Source organism: Hippocampus zosterae, chromosome 10 (assembly GCF_025434085.1).
Source record: "Hippocampus zosterae strain Florida chromosome 10, ASM2543408v3, whole genome shotgun sequence".
Lineage (NCBI taxonomy): Eukaryota > Metazoa > Chordata > Actinopteri > Syngnathiformes > Syngnathidae > Hippocampus > Hippocampus zosterae.
The window spans coordinates 24,532,881-24,559,820 of record NC_067460.1 but is presented as its reverse complement, the minus strand read 5'-3'; the positions used below and the strand labels follow the sequence as shown (position 1 = coordinate 24,559,820).

At 52.7% G+C, this 26,940-nt stretch overlaps 6 protein-coding genes and 2 non-coding genes across 10 annotated transcripts; 7 read left to right on the top strand and 1 right to left on the bottom strand.

The window, feature by feature from the left end:
• The first annotated feature begins 492 nt into the window (after positions 1-492).
• Positions 493-3,224, top strand: zgc:101731 (SNARE_SNAP25N and SNARE_SNAP23C domain-containing protein). Its single transcript, XM_052078179.1, has 8 exons — positions 493-689; positions 1,259-1,374; positions 1,727-1,768; positions 1,852-1,900; positions 2,274-2,385; positions 2,458-2,604; positions 2,679-2,823; positions 3,091-3,224. The coding sequence occupies exons 1-8, from the start codon at positions 683-685 to the stop codon at positions 3,154-3,156; spliced, it is 684 nt and encodes a 227-aa protein (XP_051934139.1). The 5' UTR covers positions 493-682; the 3' UTR covers positions 3,157-3,224.
• A 1,968-nt stretch (positions 3,225-5,192) lies between these two features.
• Positions 5,193-7,369, top strand: LOC127608787 (mRNA decay activator protein ZFP36). The gene is made up of 2 exons (XM_052078166.1): positions 5,193-5,467; positions 6,141-7,369. The coding sequence occupies exons 1-2, from the start codon at positions 5,414-5,416 to the stop codon at positions 7,359-7,361; spliced, it is 1,275 nt and encodes a 424-aa protein (XP_051934126.1). The 5' UTR covers positions 5,193-5,413; the 3' UTR covers positions 7,362-7,369.
• A 1,658-nt stretch (positions 7,370-9,027) lies between these two features.
• rps3 (ribosomal protein S3) lies at positions 9,028-13,330 on the top strand. Its single transcript, XM_052078174.1, has 7 exons — positions 9,028-9,136; positions 10,333-10,463; positions 10,967-11,060; positions 11,297-11,391; positions 12,242-12,429; positions 12,489-12,703; positions 13,266-13,330. Exons 1-6 carry the CDS (start codon positions 9,044-9,046, stop codon positions 12,689-12,691), a joined length of 804 nt encoding a protein of 267 aa, XP_051934134.1. The 5' UTR covers positions 9,028-9,043; the 3' UTR covers positions 12,692-12,703; positions 13,266-13,330.
• On the top strand, positions 10,650-10,800 carry LOC127609520 (small nucleolar RNA SNORD15). Its single transcript, XR_007964646.1, has one exon. It is a non-coding gene; the product is annotated as a small nucleolar RNA SNORD15 (small nucleolar RNA).
• On the top strand, positions 11,639-11,789 carry LOC127609521 (small nucleolar RNA SNORD15). Its single transcript, XR_007964647.1, has one exon. It is a non-coding gene; the product is annotated as a small nucleolar RNA SNORD15 (small nucleolar RNA).
• A 782-nt stretch (positions 13,331-14,112) lies between the features above and the next one.
• kctd14 (potassium channel tetramerization domain containing 14) lies at positions 14,113-16,137 on the top strand. Its single transcript, XM_052078178.1, has 4 exons — positions 14,113-14,268; positions 14,936-15,160; positions 15,373-15,507; positions 15,674-16,137. Exons 1-4 carry the CDS (start codon positions 14,215-14,217, stop codon positions 15,983-15,985), a joined length of 726 nt encoding a protein of 241 aa, XP_051934138.1. The 5' UTR covers positions 14,113-14,214; the 3' UTR covers positions 15,986-16,137.
• A 2,170-nt stretch (positions 16,138-18,307) lies between these two features.
• LOC127608800 (stress-associated endoplasmic reticulum protein 1) lies at positions 18,308-20,732 on the bottom strand. Its single transcript, XM_052078186.1, has 3 exons — positions 20,514-20,732; positions 19,428-19,500; positions 18,308-18,706 (listed from the first exon to the last, which is right to left on the bottom strand). Exons 1-3 carry the CDS (start codon positions 20,595-20,597, stop codon positions 18,666-18,668), a joined length of 198 nt encoding a protein of 65 aa, XP_051934146.1. The 5' UTR covers positions 20,598-20,732; the 3' UTR covers positions 18,308-18,665.
• Positions 20,621-26,589, top strand: eif2a (eukaryotic translation initiation factor 2A). Of its 3 annotated transcripts, none has more exons than XM_052078153.1 (16): positions 20,621-20,759; positions 21,720-21,789; positions 21,859-21,930; positions 22,424-22,542; positions 22,639-22,738; positions 22,800-22,882; positions 23,091-23,164; positions 23,262-23,406; positions 23,747-23,863; positions 24,239-24,395; positions 24,464-24,548; positions 24,641-24,973; positions 25,100-25,204; positions 25,525-25,638; positions 25,757-25,822; positions 26,385-26,589. In XM_052078153.1, the coding sequence occupies exons 4-16, from the start codon at positions 22,488-22,490 to the stop codon at positions 26,448-26,450; spliced, it is 1,500 nt and encodes a 499-aa protein (XP_051934113.1). In that variant the 5' UTR covers positions 20,621-20,759; positions 21,720-21,789; positions 21,859-21,930; positions 22,424-22,487; the 3' UTR covers positions 26,451-26,589. The 3 variants fall into 3 exon arrangements, with proteins under 3 accessions (XP_051934113.1, XP_051934111.1, XP_051934112.1); XM_052078151.1 differs by lacking the exon at positions 20,621-20,759 and adding an exon at positions 21,018-21,274; XM_052078152.1 differs by lacking the exon at positions 20,621-20,759 and adding an exon at positions 21,611-21,633.
• The last annotated feature ends 351 nt before the right edge of the window (positions 26,590-26,940 follow it).

Here is a 26,940-nt window from a genome sequence, read left to right as displayed (position 1 = left end):
TTTCTTTCAGTGCTCTTCCCACTTGCCGCTCCCTCTCTTTGGGACGAGCGCCGGTCACGTAGCAAGGTGCCGGTGGAGCCCAAGAAGCCGGCAGGAAACAGGAGCAGGGTGGATTTAAAGCATAATGGCCAACAGGTGTGCGGCTGCAGGGGCAGCCCTACAGTGCCACCTGGTGGTCACACACACCCAGTCATGACACTTTTGAATATTTCAAGACAAGTTACTTTGCCCACATAGGGCATTTTCTTTCCAGCGTTATTTTTCACCCTAAAGCTATTTCACAGACCAGTTTTTTTTTTTTTGATCATCCTTTTCACTTGACGCTTGCTGTACTTTCCAAACTTGTTCCTTTTGCAGCGTAGCGACTTTTGTCATCATCGTTGGTTTGCTGACTTTTTTCCACTGCGGCGGGACTAGTTACTAGCCACAGTCGTTACCCGCGCATGCCCCGGAGATCATCGGCAAGCTCTGTGGACGCCTGATATCGAACCCGGGTGCGTCGCCACGGTGAGACGCGGCAGACACGCAGGACCAGAATTGACCCCCCCTCCCCTTCCTGAGGTTGTTGTTGTCGTCGGAGCCGGCGGAGAGAGGGGAGGCGGGGTCGGCGGGAAGCGCACGGGCGTGTCCCGAGGGAGAGCTTGACAAAGAGCTTTGGCGCTCCATCCATGCGGATGGACTGATGACAGGTAAGGCGCACGGCCGCGCTCCCCTCCGGTGCGCGTTTTGACCAAATGGCCATTGGGAAGCGAAGATGTTGTGATGGCAACGCGCTTGATCTCGCACGCGTACGTCAACAGGAAGTCGTGGGCGTTATCGAGCCAGTTGCCGTAACCGGGCCCGGATGGATCTCACTCAAAGTATCGGATACTCGTGAAGGCTGTCCGCTGATACTTAAGGGGCTAGGGGGGGGGGGGTGGACAATGAGTAGTCCGCTGCAGAGGTGTGACAAACAAGTCGAGCGGCATGTGAAGGGTCTTTGGCCACACTTTTTTTTTCTTCTTTCGTCTTTCTAGCCACATTCTTGCCGCTGGAGGCTGTCAATTTCCCCAGTGTGGGACAAATAAAGGAGATCTTCTCTTATTTCATCTTATTTGTCAGGATGGCAATTGAAATGCTAGGGAGCAAAAGTAGGCGTGGCCTCGGCCTGCCGCTCGGCATGACGAGCGAATCCGCGCGCGATTCCGGACGAAGAATGAGCAGCTGGCGTCGTGCTCCGCAGGTGACAAAAGCGCCTGATGCTTTGTGCTCATCGCAGCACCTGCCGCTGGACAAAGACACGCGCGCGCGCGCCCTCGCAGCATGGCCTCCGCGCCATCCGCCCTCAGTGAGCACGAGGAGCTGCAAAGGAGGGCCGATCGGCTGACAGATGAGGTGAGGCTTCACAACCTCTCCCGCGGTGCCTTGTGCCGCGTGTGTGTGCGCGCGTGCGCGTCAAAGGAAGTCGTTGTATGTTGAGATGTACACAATCATGTGCGCGCGCTCCCAAAGCACTCGGCGGCTTCTCTGGAAGAGCACCTGGCTCACCTGGTTGCCACGGTGACGTGTTTGGATGAGCGCAAACGTCAGCATACTTCCTTCCTCGCCGCCATTTGTCCTTCCCTTCTTCAGTATGTCGTCTTCACGTGTCCTCCTGCCTTCTTTCTTTCTTCTTCTATTCAATGATGTGATGAAAATGTTCACCGTGTGCTATGCATGTGTGTGTGTGTGTGCGCGCGCATTGCAGTCACTGGAGAGCACGCGCAGGATGACGCAGCTCGTGGAGGAGGTACATGCACACGCGTCCGCCCGGCTCACTTGAACCTTTTCAACGAAACATGTCAACGTGCGTGTGTGTGTGTGTGTTACCAGAGCAAAGACGCCGGCATCCGAGCTTTGGTCATGTTGGATGAACAAGGAGGTAAAAGCTGCGCAAGGAAGGCGCCCTACACCCCTGCACGCGCATACGTTGGAGCTGCAGCGACCGATGGGGACGGACGCGCGCCGAGGTCGCTTCCGTGTCCCACTTGACACGCCAGTCAAATAAAGCGGAAGCCTCAAATGAAGCGGAAGTCTCATTTGGCTTCAGGTTCCAGCCGAGGTGTTTTTAGGCAGCCAAAATGAACTCCGCAACTCAAGCGAAGAGAGCGATTAGTTCACCGAATGACATTTGGAAAAACTGACAATACTTTTAATTCAAAAAGTGATCAAACTAAAGCAAGAGTATCACAAGGAATCCCAAAGCACAATAAAGCTGCTTGTGAGCGTTTTTTTTTCTTCCCCTCTCCCGTCAGAGCAGTTGGAGCGCATCGAAGAAGGTTTGGATCAAATCGACTCGGACATGAAGGAAGCCGAGAAGAACCTGACCGACTTGGGAAAATGCTGCGGCCTCTGCGCTTGCGACAAGTAGGTGCTTTCCGGTGGGAGCGCCGCCGCAAGGAGCGGCGCTCAACCGCAACCGTTCTCTGCGTACGTCAGACTGAAGGCCTTTGAAGAAGGCGGGGGATACGGGGCGGTTTGGGGCGGCGGCTCGGGCGCGGACGGAGCCGTGTCCGATCAGCCGCCGTCGTCCCGGCTGGTGGACGAGCGCGAGCGGATGATCATGAGCGGAGGATACATTACAAGGTAGAGGCGCAAAGGCGCTTTTCGAAAGCCTGGGGGCTCACCCGCACCCCCCGCCGTCGTCGTCTTTGCCACAGGGTGACGCGGGACGCCCGCGAGGACGAGATGAACGACAACCTGGCGCACGTGGGCAGCATCGTGGGCAACCTGAGGTGCATGGCGCTGGACATGGGCCACGAGATCGACTCGCAGAACGTCCAGATAGAACGCGTTCGAAGCAAGGTGAGCTACCCACAAGGGCCCACTTCTTTTCACACTTGGGCCCGCTCGTAAAGCCGCCATGATACACCCCGTTGAACATCACCCGCAGGCAAATATTCTTTATCCTCTGTGAAGAACAACGCCGTGCTGAGAGTCTACTGCGGTTGATTTGTGTGTCGGTCGTAGACTGGCCTCGAACTCTTTGGCTCTTTTGAATTCCATTTCATGACTTTGCTAGTCACGGTTGTCCCGAAAGCGGGTGGATATGATCTTTGTTTGTTTGTGCAGGCCATCCTGAACGTGACGCGCATCGACACGGCCAACAAGAAAGCCAACAACCTCATGAAAAGATAGAAGATGCTTCCTCGCCATCCCGGAATGCCGTCCTTCCCCAAAAGTGACCAATAAAGTCCGAAAGTCAACGGGACTTGATGCGCATTCTGTGTGTGTGTGACCATGTGGGGGCCAGTTCGCAAGAAGAGAACGGCGGCGTCGGGTGCTTTCTGGGAGGACCTCACCACACACACACACGCGCACACGCACAACGTACAGTAAACCACATCCAGCGCTGGTGTTGTACTGGGCTGGCCCCAACTGATGGCAGCTGCGTTCGTTAAGCCGTCAGCGCTCACACGTTGCCACACACTAACCGCATTGCGCCAACGCACGCGCACAAAGTCAGCAGTTATAAATCGGTAACTGCTGACATGATCAACGTGAATGTCGTTAAAGCCACTCGCTTATCAACGTAGTCACACCAATGTGTGCGTCCACGCATGCACCCGCGCTCCTTGCCAGCAGAGATGGCGTGTCGTATTTGGAGCCAGCGTCAAGCGAACGTCGCTGGATTTCTTTCAAGATTGCTCCGTTCGTGACGTGCAATGCGCAACCGCGCGACACTCACCAGACAGACTTCATGGGGAATTCCGCAGTCAGAATCGCGCCTGCTGTTGGCTTTCTCCTCCAAGGGACGAGTTGTCGTGATTGGGTTTGTGACCACCAGGTGGCAGTGTAGGCCTCCCCCTGCAGCTGCACACCTGTTGGCCGTTAGCTAATTATGAGTTGTAGAAAAGGACTCCAGCCCGAACACTCGGTGTCGGGTCGTTGTGTGCGCTTGGCTTCTGTCAGGTTTCTTTCAGTCCTGTTTTGGTCACGTCTGTGTTCTTGAGAGTTTTAGTTTCTGCCACGGTGTTTGTTTGTCACTTTGGATCGGTTTTGTTTTCATGACTTTGTTTTGGATGTAGTTTTCTGTTTTTTTTTTAATCAATCCACTTCTTCAAGTACATGCCGCTCCTCTCTCCTGCCGGCTTTTTGGGCTCCACCAGCTACTCGTCCGCGTGCGCACTGGCGGGGATGCCTGCCGCTGAGCCGCGGGATGTCTCCCGAAGTCGAGCCGCGCAACGCTGTCGCAAACGAGAAAATCCGGTCGGATCGTTTGTTGCGACTTCAACATATGAGGACAATGGAGCCCTTGTCCTCCGCGGACCCCAACAACAAAGAGGGGCCGAGGGCAAGTGTGGGGGGGCGTAGCCGTGACAACGATGATGCCGACGTCACGGATGGCCAACCGCTCTCTGTTGGGCTGGCTTTGCTCGTAGTAAAGTAGTACAACGACTAGTAGCAAGAATGACAGCGGTGGTAGAAATTGTTGAAAATTAGTTGACGCGAGTGGCAGGAGCGGGCGAAAGAGAAAAACGAGTGGAGTGAGGGAGAAAAAGTGGCCCTGGGGGAACGACGGGCGCATATGAAAGGAAATCTTTTCTTCTATGGCTGCCGCAGCACAACAACAAAGTGCAATGGCACCTCATCACCCCATCAAGATGTCAAGCTCACCAACAGGAAGATGCTTGACATCCACTCTCGGGGCTGCTTCACGTGACCCCCCCCCCACCTGCACCCGCATCTCCGATGGGTCACTTACTCATCGGCGCGCACACAAACTCGCACACGCACGCAGACGTACGCACTGTGTATGACTGATAACGGATGTCGGTTGTGTTTTGTGGTTTCAAATCCAACCGGCCAACAGGAACAAGTTGAGGCTGCCACCCCCCCTCACGCAGACAAAAATAGACGCGCACAAAACACCAAAGACGCGCCAAAAGGGAAGGCCATGCTAGCACACATGGAAACAAAATAAGCTGACATGCTCCTGGCCACTCGCATCTCAAGACCTTCTTGCTTCCGTGCGAGCAGGCCGCTCAAAGGGCTTTTTTCTCCAAAGAATGCCGACGCGCTCGCCTCCCTCTTCACCTTCCCAATTTAAATTTGATGGAGACAAAAAAAAAAAGCATGCAACTTGGAGACAATTGGCTGCTTCGAGCCCAGCGGGTGGGGGTGGTGGCTGTGGATGGGTGGGCGGGGGGTGGCGCCCCCGCCCCCTCGCCCCCTCCCAGCTATTTAAACAGATTCCAGCAGATGGTGGAAGAACTCGGGTCCCATCGTCAAATGCGTCGCGGGTCCTGACGCCAACCGCCCCCCGCCCCGGACCAGGAGACCAGCAGATCAGGAGACCAGGACCCTCCGCCTGGCGGTATCCCGGCACCGCTCGAGCCTCCCGGAAGAGAAGTGGCAAGGGAAACTTTCTGGACCTGCCGGCATCTTCGCAAACATGCCGTCAGACTTCCTCACGCCCTTCCTGGAAGTGGACCTGGAGTTCTGCAAGGTGAGGACAACAGCCGCTGAGAAGGAAGCGCTTGGAACTCCCAAACCTTGAATTTTGGAGGGAGCCTGTCCCGTCCCCTGCTGTGGGCCAAAATCGGCGCTCCATTGCATTCAATGAGCCATCCTCGGCTAATTTGTGTTCAGGATTTTGACATTCTTTGATGATTTTAAAAAATATATTATTGTTGAATTTCATGAGTGTCAATTCTTCTGAGACGTTTTCCGCACGCTTCGTAACATCAAACGTCAATGGTTGTTTTCCAACGTGCTGTCTGTAAATGTCTTTTTGGTTTTGATGAAACGCAAAGACAAGCGTTATTGTTTGAGAGGCCGCAATTCCGAGATTTTCAAACATTCTTTGACGTCCAGAGCCGTCAATGGCGGCGAATGAGTTGCACCCGTTTCTACTTCCTTCCATCCATCGGTCCGTTTTTAAATCCGTTTCTCCTGACGGGGGTCGCGGGGAGTTGACCTCGGGCGGAAGGCCGACTGCACCCCGAACTGGTCGCCGGTCGCTCGCAGGGCACGGCAGTGAATGAGTTTCGAGTTGAAACAAAACAAATTCTGTGAAATCCAAATGGCCGCCAATCGATTTGATGACAAATGATGAGTCGGTTGAGACTTCACGCGTCTTTGAAAGGCCTGACCAAGTCTTGTTCTCGCTTCGCCTTCAGACCTTTGCAGGCCCGGAGGTGACGGCGGCGGCGAGCCCGCGGCCCGCGCTCGGAGACGGCGGCTTCCGGCGCCGCCATTCCCTCTGCCCCATCGCGCTCCTCCACTCGAATTTCAGCGAGGGTGAGGCCGAGTCCTCCTCCGAGTGGAAGCGGGAAGGCCGGCTCCCTCGCTCGCAACTCGGCCACATTCCCTTCAGGACCGACCGCTCGGTCAGCATGATCGAGGGCGGGGTCGGCGCGGGCCAGGGGGAGCCGGCGCCCGCCCGGCTTCCGCCGGGACTCTGCGTGGGCAAGCGCAGCTGCGGCCCGCCCCCGAGCCCGCCCGGCCTCTCCGCGCGCTACAAGACGGAACTGTGCCGCACCTTCGAGGAGAGCGGCCTGTGCAAGTACGGCGCCAAGTGCCAGTTTGCGCACGGGCCGGAGGAGCTGCGAGGGCTGAGCCGCCACCCCAAGTACAAGACGGAGCCGTGCCGCACCTTCCACGCGGCCGGCTTCTGCCCGTACGGCGCCCGCTGCCACTTTGTCCACAACGCCGAGGAGCTCCTGCGGAGCGAGCCGCGGCCCCCCCCTCTGCGCCACAGCCTCAGCTTCGCCGGGTTCGCCGCCGCCCAGCGATCCAAGGCGCCGTCGTCGCCGCCCTCGGCCCGGCCCTGGTCCGCGTCGCCCTCGGGGAGCCCGCGGCTCCTCTCGCCTCTCTTCCCGGAGCCGGGGCTTCTCCGTCCTCGTCCCTACCGTCCCCGCGCTGCCGCCGAGCTGGCCGGAGAAGGCGACAACGCCGACGACGACTCTGCGCTCGTTTTTTCTGCCGCGGCCGACTACATGGACTCCCCTCCGGGTTTCTTTGCGATGGCCGCGGATGACGCCGACTCGGGTCTCGGCTTCATCGCGGCCGACGACGGCCGGTCCGCCGCCGCCTCGGCTCTTTGTTTCCCGGGCGGCGGCACCCCACGCCCCGATCTGGCCTCCGAACGCCGAGGCCCACCCGAGACCTCGGCCGCCCGCCCGGGGCCCCCCGGCCTCCGGCGCCGCTCCTCCGCCGACTCGCTCTCCGAGGAGGACTACGCCTCGTCCCGCTCCCTGGGCTCGGCTTCCGGCGGTGGCGAGTCGCCGGGCGCGGAGGGCCGCCGCCTGCCCATCTTCAGCCGCCTGTCGGTGGCCGCCGACGAGAGCGGCCCGCGACTTTCTGCTCACGTGCTCCCCAAAGAGTTGTGTTGCCGTTGAGCTCCTTTTGTTCACCGAGTTCCGTTTGTTTCCACCGTCGTGTATGGCGGCGGACTGGATGTGCCGCGATGCCCGTTTGTTGTTCTCTGTACGTGTGAATAAGACGGTTGGTTGTCAGATTTGTGGGCGTCGCCTCTCATGTTGTCATGCTGTTATCTCGTCCTTCACCCTGAATCCAGTCCTATTTATTTCTTTTGTAAAACCGATATTATGCTGTGGTTCAATGCGGCCCTCACATAATTCAAGAGTCGTTGTTATTGCGTGCGTTGAGCGCTTTATCTTAATATATTGTTGTTGATTCTTCTTTCAAAATAAAAGCCCCTCAGAAGAAGGAAGGGGAAAAAACACAGCACTTCAGTCCCTTTTGTTCGGAAGATGCCGAGAATGCGTCGAGTCTCCATTTTGAATGCATGATTAAAAGCCACTGAAACTACACAAGTTTGACTTCACATGCATGTGTGTGTGTGTGTGTGTGTGTGTGTGTGTGAGTCCGTGTTATGTTGCCATGTGGTTGTTTGTGGTGAGTGACACTGAAAAGAATGTTTGGGTCACAGATGCTCTGACAAAGGGCGTCCATGTGTGTCTTCTTTCAATGTGACCGTGTGTGCCTGCGCATGTGTGCTGGCATTTTACTGAGGCTGTGTGTTAAGAAAAGACAAAAACCTTGCAGGACACACTCCCACAACCCCTGTGGCTTCTTACCATTCAGTGTGTGTGTGGTGGGGCGGAGAGGGCCCTAAAAAGGCCAAGGGGCCATCACTGGGACAACCCCCCCACACCCCTCTGAGCCCCCATTGTGTTGCGTTTCCCTTTTCAAGGTAACATCTGTATGCTAATGTTCCTCAATGGAGGCAGTCTGTGAGAGTGGGGGGAGGGGCAGCCTCTGGCAGGAGGGGGGTGGGGGTGCAGTCTTACAATTGTACAAGTAGGAAGTGGTTTCCAACTTCGAGGTTGCCGTAAAAAAGACAGATTTGTGACGCTGCGTGCAAGTTTTCGCGCTTTAGTGTGCGAGCGCAAACTTGAGCTGGGCCAGCTGTGGGCTGCCGGTGAACTCAAGTCACTTCACGATGAACATACGCTGCATACCTGTTGGATTTTGACCCACGTGTAATAACTGACCCCACCCCCGCTTATCGTGTAACGTCCATCCTTTACAGGTAATTCTCTCCACAACACGAACGTATAGCGCCCTCGCCTGTTGAACTCCTGAAAACTGCCATCGGTAGTCATAATGTCAGAGCTGTACTTACTGTATTTGTATGGAACGCCAGTGAAAAGCCATTTGGAAGGGCCCAAAACATTCATTCACCTATCAGTGGATTTAAAATTCACACTCGCCAATACTTGGGATTTTCGTGAGGCTTCATCACTGCGATGGCTTGTAGTTTAAAGTATTTGCCGCAGGTTATTCATCTATTTTGTAATCCGTTTATCTTGTGTCACCCACACCACCGGTTCGTTATTTTTTATATTTTACGCGATTTTATTGGCTACAGGTTTGAAATGAATCGATTGTGATATAGCGATTATGGTTATTAACCTTAAATAAATCAGGTGTTTTTAATATGTCCGTGTTGCTGCGTTTTCGTCCTTCTTACAAGTAAGTATGGACGAAAGGCGCGCGCATGAAAAACTTCAAATCCCATAAATCTCATTTGTGTGACGTCATATAAAGTGGTCGTATGTTGTATAAATTCATTTCCGCATCGCGCGGCCGTCCTTTCCTGTCTACGGCCTTTGAGAAGATGGCGGTGCAGATCTCGAAGAAGAGGAAGGTAGATGTCGCTTTCTTTTTCACCCGGAGGTTTTTTGTATAAAAATGGCCGCGCGAGCAGATGGCCTCGGCCGCGTTTGTGCCCGCAGTCCCAAGTCAAGTCGCAGCCGGCGTCCACTCGGGCAGGATTGCTCCAGATGGAGCCGCCGATGCCGTTGCTTTCTAGCGGCTAGCGAACATGGCGGCGTCGTGGTGTTGACATGATGTGCCGGTCAACTAAACCAAAGAAGAAAGGAGACCAGAAGGGCACTTTATACTTCGTTGGCTTTTTCTTCCCGTTTCTTGTTCAAGTTGGAGTTGGCCTCTTTGGCACACAATCAGACAGCGGGGCTCAAACACCTCCTCACTCGGGGACACTCGAGTCGTTGACTTGGTTGGCATTCGCTTCCGTTCAAGCTAATTGTCGTTGCCACCTCCGGCCTCAAGTTCAACCAAACGGGAAATCGTTCAAAGTTTCAGTGAAGGCGCCTTTCCTGGTCTTGCCTTAATGGCTCGAAACTTTGTCAACGCTCGTGTAAAAGCGACCTGAGCTTCGGTCCCCCAAAGGCGCCACTCGTCACTGTCGGGGATGAATTCATTTACACGAGGCCAGCTTTAGCAGAGGCAATATTCAAGGAGCCTTTCAGTGAAAAATACCAAAAAGCTATGAAAGTATGCGTTCAACTTTTGAAGGAATAGTGGAGCATAGGGGCCGAAAATCGGTGTATATTCAACAGAAGTGAATACAACTTAATGTCAAATGTGCTTGCTGCCAATTGAAACGCATATGGAATTTTAAAAATGTTTTTAACCCCCCCCCCCCCTCTTGGAACAATCCAAGATAAATGACCAACAACCATTTAACATGAAAAGTAGTGGTAGGCTCCCAAAAACGTGGGCTGTGGAAGTGGACCCCGTGCATAAGTAAATTCAGTTACTGAAGCACAAGTACGTGAGGTTTCACTGAACGGTATTTCATGGTGTTTTATTTATTTTAACAGCAGTGAAAAGTTAATATTTTGTTGTCATCGAGTTGTGAACATGTTGAGTTTTCGTATACATTTAGTTACACAAAATTGTCTTGTTTTGAAAGTCTGAATGTGATGTCTCGGTCTAACAAAAAAAAAAAAGAGTATGAAGTTGAGGCATGAAGAAGAGTAATGGTCATGTAGACGCGTCCACTTATGGCGGCTCCCCCGTTGCATTTGTTGGTTGCAGTTCGTCTCGGACGGGATCTTCAAGGCTGAGCTGAATGAGTTTCTGACTCGGGAGCTGGCCGAGGACGGCTACTCGGGGGTGGAGGTGCGCGTCACCCCGACCAGGACCGAGATCATCATCCTTGCCACCAGGTGGGTGCGCTCCGAAAGATGCGTCTCAAAGCATGATTTGAAGATGACCCCCCTGCCCCCGGTGAAGTTGTCTCTCACTTAATTGGTAGATGGGCAGGTGCGATACTTCACGATTCAAGTTTTTGCCTATTTGGTGCTTTGGCCAAATCGGTAAAAGGGAAGTCCAACGTCAAATGCAGAGTTGACCCTCAGTGAAGATACGATGACGAGTCGGATGGGGATTTTGTTTGCCGCGGGGTGGCCGCTTCAGCTCGCGTTTTGCGTTCCTGCTTCGGCTCCCGCCGGCGATACAAAGTCGTTTGTCTGCTGAAGACGCTGAGGCATTTGTCTGAGAGGGACAAAACTGCGGCGTGAAAATGGATTTTCTGCCAAGTAAAAAAAACCCGACCGAAAATCATGTTTTGGTTTGAAAGATGCGCATTCATCCAATCGAAGGGAATGAATCGTTTCGCTGTGAAATACATTGCGGTATACCGACTGGCTGCGCTTTTGTTTGTCTCCAGGACCCAGAATGTCCTAGGAGAGAAAGGCCGTCGCATCCGAGAGCTGACGGCCGTGGTGCAGAAAAGGTTCGGCTTTCCCGAGGGCAGCGTGGAGGTCAGTTGGGCTTGACGGGAGCACTGCGCACCCCAATGGCCAAAATGTGGACTCTTACTGATTTTTGACAAAAGATTCTCATCGCAACTGTTCAGTATGTCGGGGGGGGGGGGATTCTGTGTTTTTATTGCATTACTTGTCAACACATATGGAAAGAGAATCGGTGGGAAATGAAAGTTGATGTCAAATGTGCATGCACGCGCACCATTGAGGGCTCATTTTGTTTGATCTCGCAGTTGTATGCGGAGAAGGTGGCCACCCGCGGCCTGTGCGCCATCGCTCAGGCCGAATCTCTGCGCTACAAGTTGCTGGGAGGTTTGGCCGTGCGTAGGTGAGCCGACGCGCATCGCAACATCATCAGCCGCCGCCGCCTTACTCGGTCCCGACAGTCGCACTGTGGCCAGACACGAGTTTTACCAGGGTTGAATCACAACCCATCCAAATTTCGGCTGCATCCAAGTAACAAAAGCAAAATGTCGTTTCTTGCCGTTGATTCATTTACAGTTGCAGTAGAATGTCAGCGCTCGTCATTTCTCTGCAAGAAATGCAGGCCCTTGCGCCATTTTGGAATATTTGTCCCTCTGTGAAGATACGATGACGAGTCGGATGCGAACTTTGTTAGTCGCCAGGCGGCCGCTTCAGATCGCGTCCTGCGATTCTGCTTCGACTTCCTGCGGCCTGACAAAGTTTACCACCTGCTGAAGACACCGAGGCATTTGTCTGAGAGGGACGTCAACGGAGAACGCCGACACTTTAAATTGCACCACGCTGATGCCTTCATCTATGATTGCAAGTGACGCAATTGGTTTTTGGAGATAAGAGTGGCCCATTTATCTGCCCCCCCCCCCCCCACCCCCTTGCTTTGACCTTTGAGCTTAAACTTGAGATGCGAGTCCAGTATGGTGGTGTGTGTTTCAACTCGCTTCTCTCTCGGCTGACATTAGCTTCCAAACAAAAGGAAGAAATGCATTGAAAGCAGCCACGTTGCCTCTGATAGCGCATGACAACAAACTCCGTACGGTCAACAACTCCATGGGGAGGAGTTGATGACTGACTGGACGAGCGCTATGTCCGTCTGTCAGTCGCTCCCCGCAATTGGGGGAGAAAGCGTGACAAAAACCGCCTCGCCGGTGAATGTTATCGAGCACACAATGAAAGTCGGGTGATTGGCGGCGTTGCAGGGCCTGTTACGGCGTGCTGAGGTTCATCATGGAGAGCGGCGCCAAGGGCTGCGAGGTGGTGGTGTCGGGCAAGCTGAGGGGACAGCGAGCAAAGTCCATGAAGTTTGTGGACGGACTCATGATCCACAGCGGAGACCCCGTCAACTACTACGTGGACACGGCCGTCCGCCACGTTCTGCTCAGGCAGGGTCAGTAGACGCGCGCGGGCGCGGCCACTTTGCAAAACGTGACGTTTGTGCTGGCGCAGGCGTGCTGGGCATCAAAGTGAAGATCATGCTGCCGTGGGACCCCAGCGGCAAGATCGGCCCCAAGAAGCCCCTCCCCGACCACGTCAGCATCGTGGAGCCCAAAGACGAGCCGCTGCCCACCACGCCCATCTCGGAGCAGAAGGGGGCCAAGCCCGACGTGCCCGTCATGCCCCAGGCGGGCGCCCCCGTGCCCACCGCCTGAGAGGCCCGCAAGGTGGGCGGAGCGCCGCGTCCTAATAGTCATGTGGCTGAAAAATTGGCCTGGGGGGTTGCTCGCGTTGAATCTTTTGAAAATAACACCGCCGTGGTCACATTTTACTTTGAATTTGTTTCCGTCGAATTGATTGAATACAAACCAAAACTCTCAGATGAGTCTGTCAAGTGTGGGGGTGGAGGGGGTCCTATTCCCACTCATCTTGGATTAGGTCCTTCATTTTGAAATCAAATAATTTCAATTGTCTCTGAAAAACTTTCAGAAAATATCTTATTCCTAATCTACACATTTAGTTTTACAATGTCTTGCACGTATACTACAGATTTCAGTTTATATACAATGTCATTTTTAATTTTAGACTTTGTGGCTGAGGGGGGATTTTGAGAGCCCAAGTCATTTTTGTTGAATTCTTCATTTTTGTTGAATTGACCTTGATTTAAAGGGTATTTGCGACCCTCATCATGAGATAATAAATACTGTTGTTTGTTGTGGTCGCGTCGGGGGAGGTTTATCGTGACAGGCGTAGTTGCATCCCTTAAAATAAAAATTTCTTCTCTTACAGGTTTTCACATGAACAGAAGAAAGAGCATGTTTTGTGTATAAAAAAGAATAAAATTGACAACAGAAGCTTTTCCTTTGTTTGGATTGACTTTGTCAGCCGAGTAAAAGCTTTCCGACATGCAAATGGGAAAGCGCGGATGCCTGCGACGCCGCCAAGGTTCCAGACAGCCAGGCGCATGGTTCCCTGCGGACTGCCAAAAAACAATCCACGGTGAAACGGCAAACGGAGCCACCGAGGGCGGGTGGGCGAGTGAAATCGTCCTCCTAGATGGACATTCAAGTCCTGACATGGGGGGGGCCTGCTCTTAGTTTTCAACACTTGGCTGCAAACGCGTCGGCGTGTTTTGTTGACTGTTATCTAACTGGGTTCTGGACAGATGGTTGGCTTTGGACCGCTCCTGCGCTACTAATTCTTTAGTGGCGGCCATAAAAAACGGGAAATCCCTCCTACAATGATGGCATCCATTCTCTTTTGGGGGGCGGGGGTCGACTGATCTTTTGGGCACTACAGTATGACCAAAAATGTCCAAATAAAACCACTCAAGTCGTGTCTCGGTGAAACGTTCTTTTCCAAATGCGTTTTGACGAATGACTTTGAACAATTAGAAATTTGCAATTTTGCTTGGGGGGGCGGGTTGGAGTTAGAATAAATGAATTGGTTCTTCAACGAAGTACCGGTATTTGAAAAAAAAAGTGAATGCTTGCTCGATAGAGCACTTTTCTGCCTCAACGATTGTAAGCAATATTGGCGGACCCTTGACAAGAAATGATCTCCAACGTTGTCCACATTTCTTTCATTGGAGGGGCGGGGGGTTACGGTAAAAATTGGACAGGCGCTACGTCAAGGCGCCTCCCCTTTTTTCGTTTCATCAACGTTCGCGTAAATTGAAGCAAGGCCACATCCGTGTCAGGCCGCGCCCCCTCCGCACCTGTTCGACGGCGGAGCAAACATGAACCAAGCGGGCTCGAAAGCCGACGACGAATGCGCCGAACACACGCCTCCAGTAAGACCAACAAAGCTGCCTCGTATCCGTTTCGCGCCGAACGTGAAAAGTAACCATTCCGTGTCGGGGGGGGTCGCAGGTGGCGCTCGACAACTTTTTCGCGTCGTTGCGTCGGATCCATTATCGCGCCAACGTTTGTTTTACACCAGCAAACAACGACAAAAAAAAGTGGCTCGACCGGAGTGGCGCAGACAAATTGAAAGGGAAATTGAAAATAAACATCGGCATCGTTGAGCCGCTTTGCTTTTGCGGGATCAGAACGGGAAGTCCGTCCCGTCCAGTGGGTAGCCATCCTTCCATTATCTTCACGGTGCCCGTCTTCCCGCCCCTAGGTTTGAAATGTAATTTGCAAGCGAAGCGTCCTTCATGACGTGTACTGTCCACCTAATACAAGACATGGATTTGAATCGGGCAAGTCCAGCTTCGGGCCTGGAGAGCCACCGTCCTGCGTGTCGCAGCTCTCCCGGCTTGCAACACGCCCGATTCGGGCGATGGGCTCCGAAGCAGCAGGAGAACGATCCTGCCCGTTTGAATCGGGCGTGTTACTCCCGAAAAACCGGCAGGACGGCGGCCCGCGAGGACACCCCGCAAGCTTCCCAAAGTCGAGCCGCAAGCCGCATTTGCGCGAGGACTCGTCTTGCGGCTCATCGTTTGTCTTTGTCCTCAGCACATGCGCGTGGTGCACTTGAACGTGGGGGGCCAAAGGTTCTGCACCAGCGTGGGCACGCTCACCAAGTACCCCGAGTCCAAGCTGGCCGAGTGGTTCTGCGGCCCGCCGAAGCTCCCCAAGGATGCGCAGGGGCATTACTTCCTGGACCGCCACGGGGAACACTTTGGGGCCGTCCTGGAGTTCCTCAGGTCCGAACGACTGCCCGTCCACAACATCCCGCAGGTACCGCCGGCCTAGGCGTGGCACTCCCCCCCCCCCCCCCTCCACACTTGCTTCCGGTCCAAAACCGATTCCAACAAAAGCGCGCAGTTTAGCTTTCGCAAGTTGACAGAGTCCATTTTTTTGTGTGTGTCGAGTATAAAAGTTTTGTGTCATGATGTACGAATTTCCATCATGTGACGCGCGTGACGTAGCCGCGTGCCGATGTCCGCCAGGTCCACAAGGAGTCGTTGCACTACAACCTGACGGCGCTGGCCAAGCGTTTGGAGGAGAGTCCCGTGCTCTTTGGCGAGATGGTGGGCCGCCAGCAGTTCCTGGCCAGAGTGCCGCACTACAAGGAGAACATTGAGGTCGGTCTTCACCTTCCACTGCGAGGACACAAATCAGTTCTTCTTCCTGATACAAAAAATAAATAGATCTCATCAATCAATTGCTCGCGACGAGACACTTCAAGTCAGCGGTCGTGTTTTCCAAACTCTTGAGAAGGCCCGAGTCCGTTTTTGTTGTCCCCCGCAGGTTTTGATCCGCATCGCCCGGGCGGAGGCGGTGGCTTGCCGCCGCTCGACCATGGTGGTCTGCGTTCTGCGCACGGAGGAGGACTTGGCTTGCTACGACAACGCTATCGGCAGCTTGCGAGCCAACAAGGACTCGGTGGTGACCTTTGGACCTTGGAACGCGGGGCCCACCGCCGCCGACTTGCTGGACTGCGTGCAGAAGGACATCCGCAGTCAAGGCTACACGGTCCACGTCCAGCCTTACGTCATGGAGAAGAACTTCTTGGCGCGGAGCTATGACTTTTTCCACACGCTCACCTTCAGCTGGTGGTGACGGCCGGCGCAGCTCAAGCCGCCTTGGTTCTTGCCGCAATGTCGGCCAAATCTCGCCTCCTCCTCGCGTGCGCAAAGGGGCTCCGCGGCCCATCTCGTGAGACGTTGAGTGAGGGCGGATGGGAAGAAAATAAAAGCTTTTCTGGATGATAAGATTGTCGCTGCGTTTTTGTTGCGGCAGACTGCCGGAATCACTCCTCTGGTGACCAAAAAGGAAAAAACAAAAAGACTTTCTCCGGTGAGCCCTCGTTTTACCTCGTGATTACTTTATTGACCTGCATTCCATTTTGTGCCCCCTACCTGCCTATACCTTTACCGCTCCCACACGCTTAAAACGCAGAACCGGTTGGGAACAGATGAGGTGCAATGAAGGCAACTTTTGATGCTCATATTGTCCACCGGAGGGCGCACTAATGCCACTTAAGAAGAAAAGGAAGGAAAACCGCAAAATACTCACCGAAAAGTAAGTTTCACGTCGCTTTGTGTGTTCAGATCGATCATTTCAAGCAAGCGCAAATGAATGTTGTTGTGGTGTTTGTAGCACCCCCTACTGGTAGAAATCAGAAGATTGCTTCCATCGCTTGTTTGAGCTGAAACTTTGGAATTTGAAACTTCCAGTGGCGGACCCTCGGGGCCAGCGAGGCCTTCTCTGCTGGCCTAAACATTCCTCCAATAGCATCAATTTCATTGATGTTATTTTATTTTCATCAATATGTCAACAAATTGATTCTCTGTATTCTTGACGTCATATTATTTCCACTTAGTGGAGTGGCTTTCGGTGTTATTTTAAAATTATTTGATTAAAATATAATATGATGACGGTAGAGTGTTTAAGCAATCCTATTTCAGCTAGCTTGCGTTGCCGGCTAAACTCGAGTCGCTCGGGGCCTTCAGATGAAACGGAGCAGGCCCCGTTTCATCTGAAGTTCATTGTGCGCTGTCAATGAACGGGCACAGTCAGCTTGCAATAGCCAATCAGATCACGAGTCTGCACACCGGGGCCAGTTCGAAGGGCTGATTACGTCGACGCTGGACGCGCGCCTTCGGGCTAGAGGGAGCCGTCGCTGCATTTGGAGCCAAAATGGCCGAAGGAGAAGACGTTGATCTGCTTGCGGGACTACTTTCCACAAGACGGACCTTCCGCCGGATTTCCCAATTGAAGTTGTTTTACCGAGGCGGCGACGAAACATCGGAGCGCGGCCGGGCACTTGCAAGCTACGGTGCGTTTCAAAACGTTTGGGGACACTCGCGTAGATGTGCGGCTCGGTGAACAGGCACTACATTGGTGAGTCAATGAATTGTATTTTACAAGTTGGTATTAAGTTAAGGGTAACGAAATAAAATGACAAAGATACAAAAAATGTATCAAATAAATCTGCTCACCCGCAGCTTATAATGGCGCATTGCAGTCACAAAAGTTTGTTCAATCTCAGCTGCTCAACATTTTCAGTTATTTGCTGTTGTGCAGCCTATTCTCAAAATGATCTGTTCACTTTATTTTCAAAGGATAGTTTGTTTTGTTGTCGTTTGGTTGGTTGGCGCCTTCTATGAAACTGCCACATTGCGCAATTTATTGGACAGACCTGTTTAAGATCACACGGCGCCATTTGGGAGGCATTTTATTTGGTATTTTTAAATCATCTTTTTATTTTGGACACTATCTATAAATGGACTTTCCTGCTCTTAATTATGAATGCATTCTTGATGGTTTTAAATGCTCCTGAAATGAAGTGCTGCTTGACGAACCTAAACTGTCGTGTGTTCATGGATGTGACGTCACTGAAGGCCGAAGGTTGGAGCGGTGGTTCGAACTCTTCAAAATAAAACGCGATCATATCCGCTTGATTTTCAGAACAGTGCGCGATGATCAAATCACGGTTATGAACATTGCGCATTTTTCATTGTCAGTTTTGATTTCAGATTTCACCTTTTTGAAATTCAGTTTGTATTTTTTAATGCTTCGTTTTAGTATTTTTTTCAACGACCTTCTTCTGAATGGCCGCACAGCAACAGCCAAATGAATGCATGTCAATTTATGTATGACAAAGTAAAAAAAAAAGGACATTTTTTTTTTTAGAAACTTAAGATGACATTTCAGTTTTTTATTTTTTAGCATTGGATTTTATTGAGCCCAAACTGCATCTAAAATGTCCTTTCAAATTTAGTTTGTTGTTTATCTTACTGGGATTAAGAAGCACCTTTTAATCCGTTCAGGTATTTGCTTGTATGGGGGGTGGGCGGGGGTAAAAAGTTTTTTCCTATATCGATCATTTGTTTGCATAGACAAATTACAATTGGAATCACGCGCACGCACACACTTAGACTTGGTGCGGAAATCAAACTTTATTCTCTTTCACGCCCAGCCACATGCGTGCTCCTTCTCGGTCGTCAGGTGTACTTTGACCCCGCCCCTCCATCTGTCCAATAAGGTCTCATCAACGGGGGGCGGGACTTAGACAAACAACGGTGAGAAGGTCGTCCACGGTGACACGTTGGGCAAACGAGCGCGCACGTGTCCATGCGTGATTGGGGGGGGGGGGGGATGTCCGGTCAGGAATGATGGCAGGTCAAAGTTCAGGAATGTATCGGCGGGGGCAGCAGCTGGGAGGGGTGCGGGGAATTTGTTGCGGTTGCGCGACGGCCACAGCTGACATCGGGGCCGCGTGGTGATGATGTCATCACTACATGCCCATCCTGATGCTCTGAATGATCTGGAAGATAGCTACACGCACGCACGCACGCAAAATAGTGAGAAAGACTTCAAAACATTGGCAAGCATCTCAAGAAGTCGAAACTTCTCTCAAAAGTTTGACGCGGCCCACGCTTGCCCATTTTGTCATTGGGCCACACATGAGGAAGAAGAGAGGGTGTGGGGGGGTAGAGAGGAAAAAAAAGGAACAGCCTGCACGCACCACACGATAATCGAACAGTTTTTCTTCTGAGTGAGGACGTCAACGCCTCAAATCTTACAGGACGTCCAAGATGATGCGTGCTCAGAGTAAATCGATCCCAAAATGAGCCGGACTCGACAAGGTCCGCTTCTTAACGTGTTCAACTTTTGCCAGCCCAAATTGGGGTGTCGGAATCTCAAGCTTCAATACGGTCTCGGGCTACGATAACGAGCGCCGCGTTGCAGGAACGCTCCTGGCCAATTTGACGGAACGGGTGAGGCGCGCGCAGGATGAGCCAAAAGCCAGCTGGCTTTTTCTTCACCTTGCCACAACTGCTCAATGCCCGATTTTGAAATGTTGATGTGCGGGTAACGTCATCATCATCTTTTCAGATTGGAAAAATCCTGGCGTATCGAGCCGAACTGGAGTCGGGGCCTGGCTCGCATGCTACTTTCCCACGGTCCGGGAACCCGCGCAGGTGAGCCCATTGGGAACGGCGCGAGGAGCACCGAGAGGCGAAGGCTGAAAGAGGCACAAGCTAAGCCAAGCTACCTGATCCACAAACGACAAAGAGGAAGAGTGCGAGGAGCCAAGGTCCGACGCCTTTGTCATCCGTCAGGTTCCTCTGAAAGAAAAACATGAGCGTTAGTGACAATCGCATTGTCGCGACAACCGCTCAGCCCATTCTTTGGTTGCCAGCCAATCGCTGGCACAGACAAACAACCATCACACCCACACCTCGGGACAATTTAGAGAGTGTTCCATGAACCTGTCACGCATGTTTTTGGAATGTGGGAGGAAACCGGAGTACCCGCAGAAAAGCCAGGCAGGCAAACTCCACGCAGGGAGCCAGAATGGCACCTCTGCACTGTGAGGCCGACGCGGGAACCACTCCAACGCCGAGCCGCCCGTGTGGTGAAGTCATTTAGTAAAGCGACTAAACAATAACTGCTGCTGCTTCGACCGCGATGCAAAGAAACGTTTGGACAAACGCTTGAATGCAAAATCAAATTGTAGCCAATTATTGGAAGGAACAATCGATTTGAAGCATCTTCCGTTGACTTGAGTTTATATGCGTCTGTCTGTCCTCGAGCTTTCCACGGCGTACTTTTGTATTTTGGAGACATAGGCTGTGAATGACAAACCATCATTCACAAGACTCGAAAAACGAATTGAGTTTTATTGATTACAGTGAGTTATGCAAAATAACGGTCGTACCGACGGCACCAATTGTTTCATGAGAACCTAGTCGTCATTTAGATGCCTTGTTCCCCAACTTTAATTTAGGGCCGCAACTGACTCGAATAAGCAATTTATTCGAAATATAGAGCGTTCTAAGCGAATCGATGGTCAAAATGGCAAATTCACTTGCGAATCGATTACTTGTTGGTTAATCGATGAATTGTTGCCCCTCCACTCAAATCGTCCTGATGTCAGTCTTGCGATTTCTGTCGCCCGCCATGAAAGCGGGCCGATTATCCATCTAAACGAGACATTTGCAAACATCAGCTTTTACTTTGGAGAACAGCGATCGTCAAGTTTGGATTTTCTGACCGACGTGACGGAGCGAACCGAGAACAGACTCCTGATCGATCGCGACTGTGACGTGACGTGTTGCGCGATTTTGGCTGGACTCACCGTGGACTTGGCCACGTTTCCTCTCTGTGTGATGTTCTTGCTATGTTTCTCGTTGGCCATCCTGATTCTCTGCTTCGCCACCATCTTGTCGTTCAAGTGTCAGATTGACGAGTTTGATCCTTTCTCGGCTCCTCGCTGCTCCGCGACGGTTCGCTGAGAATCTCTCCGAAGTGGGAGCGACTTTCCACCGTCGACGTACTCAAAAAGACAAAGGCCCGCCCACACATCGCGACTTGGCACATCAAGGTCGACGTGCCCACCTTCACTTCCGAAACACGATTTCAACATAAAACTTTGGGTTGAAATCCTGACACTATTTGGAGAAAAGATACGAGTCCGTGTTGATTTCGACTATACTTTCGACTTTTATTGTTGAACTTAATAGAAAGATGTATTCGGTGCGTCGTTTTCTCGCGCTTTGTAAGTGACTCGGTAGACTTTTATTTTTAAACAGAGTGAGTATTCGTGAAATGGATTCTCTCGCTACCCGCCCCGTTTAATCAAACAAGTCACTAAAGCGTTGGAAATGAAGTCAGTTTAAGCCTAAGATCATTGTTGTTTGAAAAAGAAAACATAGCAATGCTCAGCTGGGGCACATCATTCAAGTTAAAATATAAACCGCATAGCTACGTGGCCCTAAACCCGACTTCCACGCTGACGTGGCAGTGAGCGACGAGCCTTCTAATGACGTATTACCGGTTGGAGTGTGTCCCGCCTCTGGCACGTGAAAAACATGGCGCCGCCAGTCCCTCAGCTAGCAGGTTCGTTACTTCGACCTATTTCACTTTTTTAGCCTCGTTGACATTTTCCAACGTTGGAGTTGTGTTGCGCTTCGTTTATAGCGTTCTTGACTTTTCTGTTTGAACCGAACCTAACGCGTACTCTCGACGTCAAATCAGCAACTTAATAACGAAGCACATGTGAACCGGAGACAGAAAAGCGCTATACAAGTGAATATTTGAATGGCTACATTTTGCCCCTGGGATTTGAGACGGTGCAAGTCATTTTTGTTTCATCAACTCGTGCCTGCCAACATTAAATTTGCAGATTTTTTTTTCAGAATTGCTATACAGTACTTTTTGTTGACAAGCTTATGCTCCACACCTGCGCCCATTTCTTGGTAATATGGGGAAAATGAATGGAAATGTCAACTGTTTATTTACATTGCTATCTATCTATCTCTATCTATCTATCTATTTGTTTCAGTGAGGGGGTCGGACGGGACATGGCTCTTCTGCAGTACCCCTACCTGCCAGGAGCACGCTTCCTTCCCCAGGTGGTCTCATCAATGACATCACTTGTGCTGTCATCGTACAGCATATGACTGTGTGTGTGTGACACGCAGGGATCCTTGTGCGAGCCGCTGCCTGACGTTCAGCCGTGATGGGTCGCTGTTGGCATGGTGCAATGGAAAAGTGTAAGTCGGAGATTTTAAGGGGCCACCACGCCTGCACTGATTGTGATGAATCTCTCTTACCTCAGTCACTCACTCTCTTTATTGAAGAATCAACATCTGTGCTGTATGTTACGCAGAGAGCACATTTGACAATAAACTTGTCATTGAAATTGAAGAGGGGTATCGGTGAGATGACGGCTTCCCTTTCAAGGGAGCAACAATCCAGGTTTCGTTAATTGATAACTCAATTTTGAGGCTTCATTGCATTTCCGTTCATTTCAAATAGGACTTCGATTTCTGAATGTTGCAAGTTTCAAATGGGTTCACGGAACCAATGAAGTTTGTAACTTGAGCGTCCACTGACAAGGACAGTAGGGGAACACATATCCATCAAGGGAAAAAATGTAGGTTCTAGACCGGAACCTTGGGGTGCACCTTGATGCATGTAGAGGCATTACATTTGAGAAGAGCTTGCATGGCTGCCCGGAGTTGACTTTGTCGCACATTGGGCCAGCGTGTCGGTGGCGCGGACGTCGGACGGCTCGTCGGTGGCCACGTTGGAGCTCCCCAAGACGACAATGCTGCAGTTCTCGCCTCTTGGCAACATCCTGGTCACCTGGCAGCCCTACAGCAGTAAGACGATCATTGATCTTCATCGGGGTTTTCAGAATTGTGTTTTTATTTGGGGGGGGCGGTCGGGAATGAGCAAGGTGCGGCTTGTGTCTTCAGAGAGCGGCCAGGAGGCCCAGGGCGACGGCAACCTTCGTCTGTGGGAGCTGCCCGGCGGCGGCCTGCTCAAAGGCTTGTTCCAAAAGAAGGCGGACTGCTGGTGAGCGGCCGCCCCGATGTCGCTCGTGCGGCCTGGCTTGATGCCGATGTCGCTCGCGCAGGTGTCCCAGCTGGTCCCGAGACGAGAAGATGGCCGTCAGGATCGTCAGTAACGAGCTGCACTTCTTTGAGGACAACAATTTCAGTAACGACGCACTCCAAAACGCACTTTAGCCACACATGCTAACACACAACCGGTGCTTCGTCCTTCAATGAGCTGGATGTGTGTGCCTGCGATTTGGTTTTGTGTGTGCGTGTGTGGGGGAGGGGGGGCTAATACACATAGCATCAGTCACACATTCTAATGGCCATGTAGCATTAGCATGCTAATGCTAAAGCATCTTTGTGTGCAGACGTTATCGCCAACAAGCTTCACTTGCAGAAAATTTCAAACTTTGAGCTTTCGCCGGGAAGTCATCCCAGCAAGGTGACCGATGAAATGCTCGTCTGCTCTCCTACGCCCACCCGCTTCCTCGTCCCCGTTGGTGATTACCATGGTGTGTGTGTGTGTGTTTACGCCTCAGGTGTGCGTGTACGTCCCTGGCAGCAAAGGGGCGCCGTCGTTTGTGCGCATCTTCCAGTACCCGCAGTTGGTGGGGCCCGACGCCGCCCTGGCCACCAAGAGCTTCTTCAAGGCCGACCGCGTCAACATGCAGTGGAACAACAAAGGTAGGGGTGGAGGGTGTGTGCTGTCACACCGGGGCCACTCACACCGGCGGTGCCCAGCTTAGGACTTGTACGGTCCAAAAAAGATGGCACTCGACCGCAGTGAGATTGCACGTTGGTACCAGTTGCTTGCTTGACCTGAAGTCGGGTCCTGACTCGGTGGACGCTTTCTCACTCGGGGCAAATAAGATAAGATAAGATAAGATAAGATATCCTTTATTCTTCCCACACTGGGGAAATTTACAGCCTCCAGCAGCAAGAATGTATGTATTGAAGGCGCAAAAGGTTTCCGCCCGTCTCAAGACCCCGACTAGTCTGACCCGCGCGCTTCTTGTTGCGACAGCGTCGGCCGTGTTGGTGATGGCGAGCACCGAGGTGGACAAGAGCGGAGCTTCGTACTACGGCGAGCAGACGCTGCACTACCTCCACGTCGGCGGAGAGACGGCGCACGTGCAGCTACGTGAGTCGCTAACGATGGACACAATGATGACGGCGGGCCGACCATTTGATGTCCGAGAAAGCAGGCCGCCAAACTTCTCGAGATGTTGCAGAGAAAGCTCTGCTCGTGGCAATGTGGTGGCAGCTGTCAAGCGACCCCCCCCCCCCCCCCCAAAAAAAAAAATCAAACAATTCGGGTCAAACTCTGCAACGGTGAAATTGTTTAAAAGTCAAACGCCTCCAAGGTCCAACGCTTTGGTGGAGTTGGCGCTTGACCAGCGGCCCTTTTTTTTTGTGTGTGCGTGTCTGTCATGGGCTCCTAGTGGAACTTTGGATGGGAGGGGGGGGCAAGATGAGATGACTCGGCTTGTTTTTTTTTTTTGTTTTGTTCCGTCAGCCAAGAACGGCCCCATCTACGACGTGGCCTGGAGTCCAAACTCGAGCGAGTTCTGCGTGGTTTACGGCTTCATGCCGGCAAAGGCCACCGTCTTCAACCTCAAGTGTGACGCCGTCTTCGACTTTGGGACCGGCCCTCGCAACGCCGCCTACTACAGGTGAGGACACGCCGGCGCGTCTGTCCCCGCTTCCCGAGGAGCCCCTCTTTAACGGCCGGCGGGTCCAGTCCGCAGGGTCACCTCCTGGTCCTGGCCGGATTCGGCAATCTTCGAGGTCAGATGGAAGTTTGGGACGCCAAGAAGTACCAACAGGTGAGGAGCGCCGCACGGCAAGAAACTCTAGCCAAAACAAAGTCATAAGAAGGCGCACACGCAAACTTGCGCGCTTGCATCCGTCCCTTCAGGTGTGCAAAAGTCAGGCCGCGGACGCCACTCACTTCAGTTGGTGTCCGGACGGCGAGCACGTGGTCACGGCCACGTGCTCGCCGCGGCTGCGCGTGGGCAACGGCTTCCAGGTGCGCCACTACGCGGGCGGCGTGGCGCACGCGTACGAGACCCCCGGCGGGGCGGAGCTGTGGGAAGTCCGCTGGCGGCCCTTCCCGGACGGAACCTTCCCAGAGCGACCGGTCCGCCAGCCGACGGCGAGCGCGCGGCCCGGCGCCCCGCAGGCCGCGCCCGCCCAGGCCTACAGACCGCCCGCGCTCAGGCACCTCCCGGCCGCCCCCACTTCCAGGCTGGTGAGTGCGCAAAAGCTCACCGGGTTGTGAGAGTCAAGTGCGTGACAACTGGTCAGGTGACATCGCCACGCCAACATGTCGGCCTTTGTGCACAAACGTGTGCGTGTGTGTGTGTGTGCCCGCCAGCACGAGGAGGAGGCGCCTCAGAACGCGCGTCCTGCTGACAAGAATTTGTCCAAAGCGGCGCTGAAGAATCAGAAGAAACGAGAAGCTCGAAAAGCCGCCAAGCAGGTGAAGTCAAATGAAAGCTTTTACTGGATGCTCTTGTTGTTACCACGGCAACACGTTTGCCCTTTTGTTGTTGTTGTTTTCCTTGCTGACGCTAGCACACAACAGTTCAAAACCTTGCATGATATGATCGCATCAAGGGGCGGACATCTCGACGAGTTTGATGCTTGACTTTTGCATCACGGCAATATCTACCGTTGCCGCGAGTTTTGCTTTTGATTTTGAATGTCACCACGGCAACAAATGGAGCAAGTTTTGTCCATGCAACGTTGCGGTCGGCGCAGCGCTGATTGGTCATGCTTTGCGTCGCCCTTCCGCCGCAGGAGAGCAAGTCCGAGGCCGAGCCGCCCTCCGACCCCGCCCACGTCGCCCCCTGCCGATTGCCGGAGACCTGCGGCGACCCTGAGACGGACAAGAAGATCAAGAACGTAAAGAAGGTCAGCAGCAAGTCGCGTGAGCTTTGTCCACACCGGGCCACGTGTTTCCAACCTACTCGTCTGCGCGGACTCTTGTTCTTTGGTCCAAAAGCTGATTTAATCCGCTGGCGTGTTGCAGAAGCTGAAAGCGATCGAAGAGCTGAAAGAGCAACAAGCGGGTGGAAAAGTTCTGCAGAAGAACCAGGTCAGCTCCCGTCACCTCGGGGCCGGCCCGCTCGTTCGGCCCCTTCTCAGAAAAAGGAGCCTGTCGCAGTCGATATGGCATGCAAGGCCTCTCGGGAAGGCTTTGCGCCCAAGGCCCACTCGCTGCAAATTCGGCTCTTCCACCAAAAAAAGCTTCGCTTTCACCTGGAACGAGAAAAGCCCAAAAAGTCGTCTGGCTCAAGTGGCGACGGAGATGAAAATGCCATAGGAGCAAGAAACGACAGGTTGAGATGTGGCATGTCCGGGCGGGGCCGGCCAAGTACGGCAGAGTCGGATGCCGCTCAGAGTTTAGATTGGTGCGCAAAGTGACATTGGGGAATTAACTAGCTGTACGTCTGCACCGCGTTGCGAAGCGGGACTCGTATGCGAAGGACTCAAAAGTCGCCATTGGAAGCGGGGAGAAAGCCGAGACCTCACGCCAACGTCAATGTTTTCTTTGTTCCTTCTTAATGGCCTGTTGGTTTGCGGCGGCGCAGGAAGTGATGTCGGCAAGGGGAGGCCCGCACCGCATCGCATTGACTCGCTTGCTGCTCTTGTTACAGCTGGAGAAGATGCAGAAGGAGCAGCAGCTGCTGGACGAGCTCAAACTCTTGGAAGTGCAGCAGTGACACGCGCCCGCCCGCCGGCGAGCGGTGCCGCCCAAGAAAACCGACATGGGAAGTGTCGCCGCTACGAAAGAAACGCCAGGGGGCGCCGAAGCCACAACGCGTCCTGGATTGCGCAACAATAAAAGGCCCCTTTTCCATAGCGGCTTCTTCATATTTCCAATTGAACCCTCATGCCCGTTTTAACACAAGTATTTGAAAATATACCTTGGAAAGAGACGCGCCTGCGCGCACGTCAACACAGTGAAATGTGGAGCAAATTGAGGCGCGCCACTCATAGGTGCTGCTTGCCAAAAGCCGAGTGTGACTTGTGGTGTGCTTTTTCGCGAAACCTTTCACCCGTCAGTCACAAAGCGAGCCAGGATGGTTGATTCAATCCGATCACTAACTATTGTGCATGTTCAATTGCTCCATGTACAGCACTTTGTATGCAGCCATGGCTGTTCGAAAGTGCTCGAGAAATACTCTTGACTTGACTTGACTAACGTATCAA

Coding starts and splice junctions, on each gene's coding strand:
- zgc:101731 (XM_052078179.1), top strand. Junction 1,769..1,851: donor TGACGCAGCTCGTGGAGGAG/GTACATGCACAC, acceptor GTGTGTTACCAG/AGCAAAGACGCCGGCATCCG. Junction 1,901..2,273: donor CATGTTGGATGAACAAGGAG/GTAAAAGCTGCG, acceptor CTCTCCCGTCAG/AGCAGTTGGAGCGCATCGAA.
- LOC127608787 (XM_052078166.1), top strand. CDS start 5,414: ATGCCGTCAGACTTCCTCACGCCCTTCCTGGAAGTGGACCTGGAGTTC. Junction 5,468..6,140: donor TGGACCTGGAGTTCTGCAAG/GTGAGGACAACA, acceptor CTTCGCCTTCAG/ACCTTTGCAGGCCCGGAGGT.
- rps3 (XM_052078174.1), top strand. CDS start 9,044: ATGTTGTATAAATTCATTTCCGCATCGCGCGGCCGTCCTTTCCTGTCT. Junction 10,464..10,966: donor ATCATCATCCTTGCCACCAG/GTGGGTGCGCTC, acceptor GTTTGTCTCCAG/GACCCAGAATGTCCTAGGAG. Junction 11,392..12,241: donor GGAGGTTTGGCCGTGCGTAG/GTGAGCCGACGC, acceptor GCGGCGTTGCAG/GGCCTGTTACGGCGTGCTGA.
- kctd14 (XM_052078178.1), top strand. CDS start 14,215: ATGAACCAAGCGGGCTCGAAAGCCGACGACGAATGCGCCGAACACACG. Junction 14,269..14,935: donor GCGCCGAACACACGCCTCCA/GTAAGACCAACA, acceptor CTTTGTCCTCAG/CACATGCGCGTGGTGCACTT. Junction 15,161..15,372: donor CCGTCCACAACATCCCGCAG/GTACCGCCGGCC, acceptor GATGTCCGCCAG/GTCCACAAGGAGTCGTTGCA.
- LOC127608800 (XM_052078186.1), bottom strand. CDS start 20,597: ATGGTGGCGAAGCAGAGAATCAGGATGGCCAACGAGAAACATAGCAAG. Junction 19,501..20,513: donor GAAACGTGGCCAAGTCCACG/GTGAGTCCAGCC, acceptor TTTTTCTTTCAG/AGGAACCTGACGGATGACAA. Junction 18,707..19,427: donor CTTTGTCGTTTGTGGATCAG/GTAGCTTGGCTT, acceptor GCGTGCGTGTAG/CTATCTTCCAGATCATTCAG.
- eif2a (XM_052078151.1), top strand. CDS start 21,247: ATGGCGCCGCCAGTCCCTCAGCTAGCAG. Junction 22,883..23,090: donor CTTTGAGGACAACAATTTCA/GTAACGACGCAC, acceptor CTTTGTGTGCAG/ACGTTATCGCCAACAAGCTT. Junction 24,974..25,099: donor CCGCCCCCACTTCCAGGCTG/GTGAGTGCGCAA, acceptor TGTGCCCGCCAG/CACGAGGAGGAGGCGCCTCA.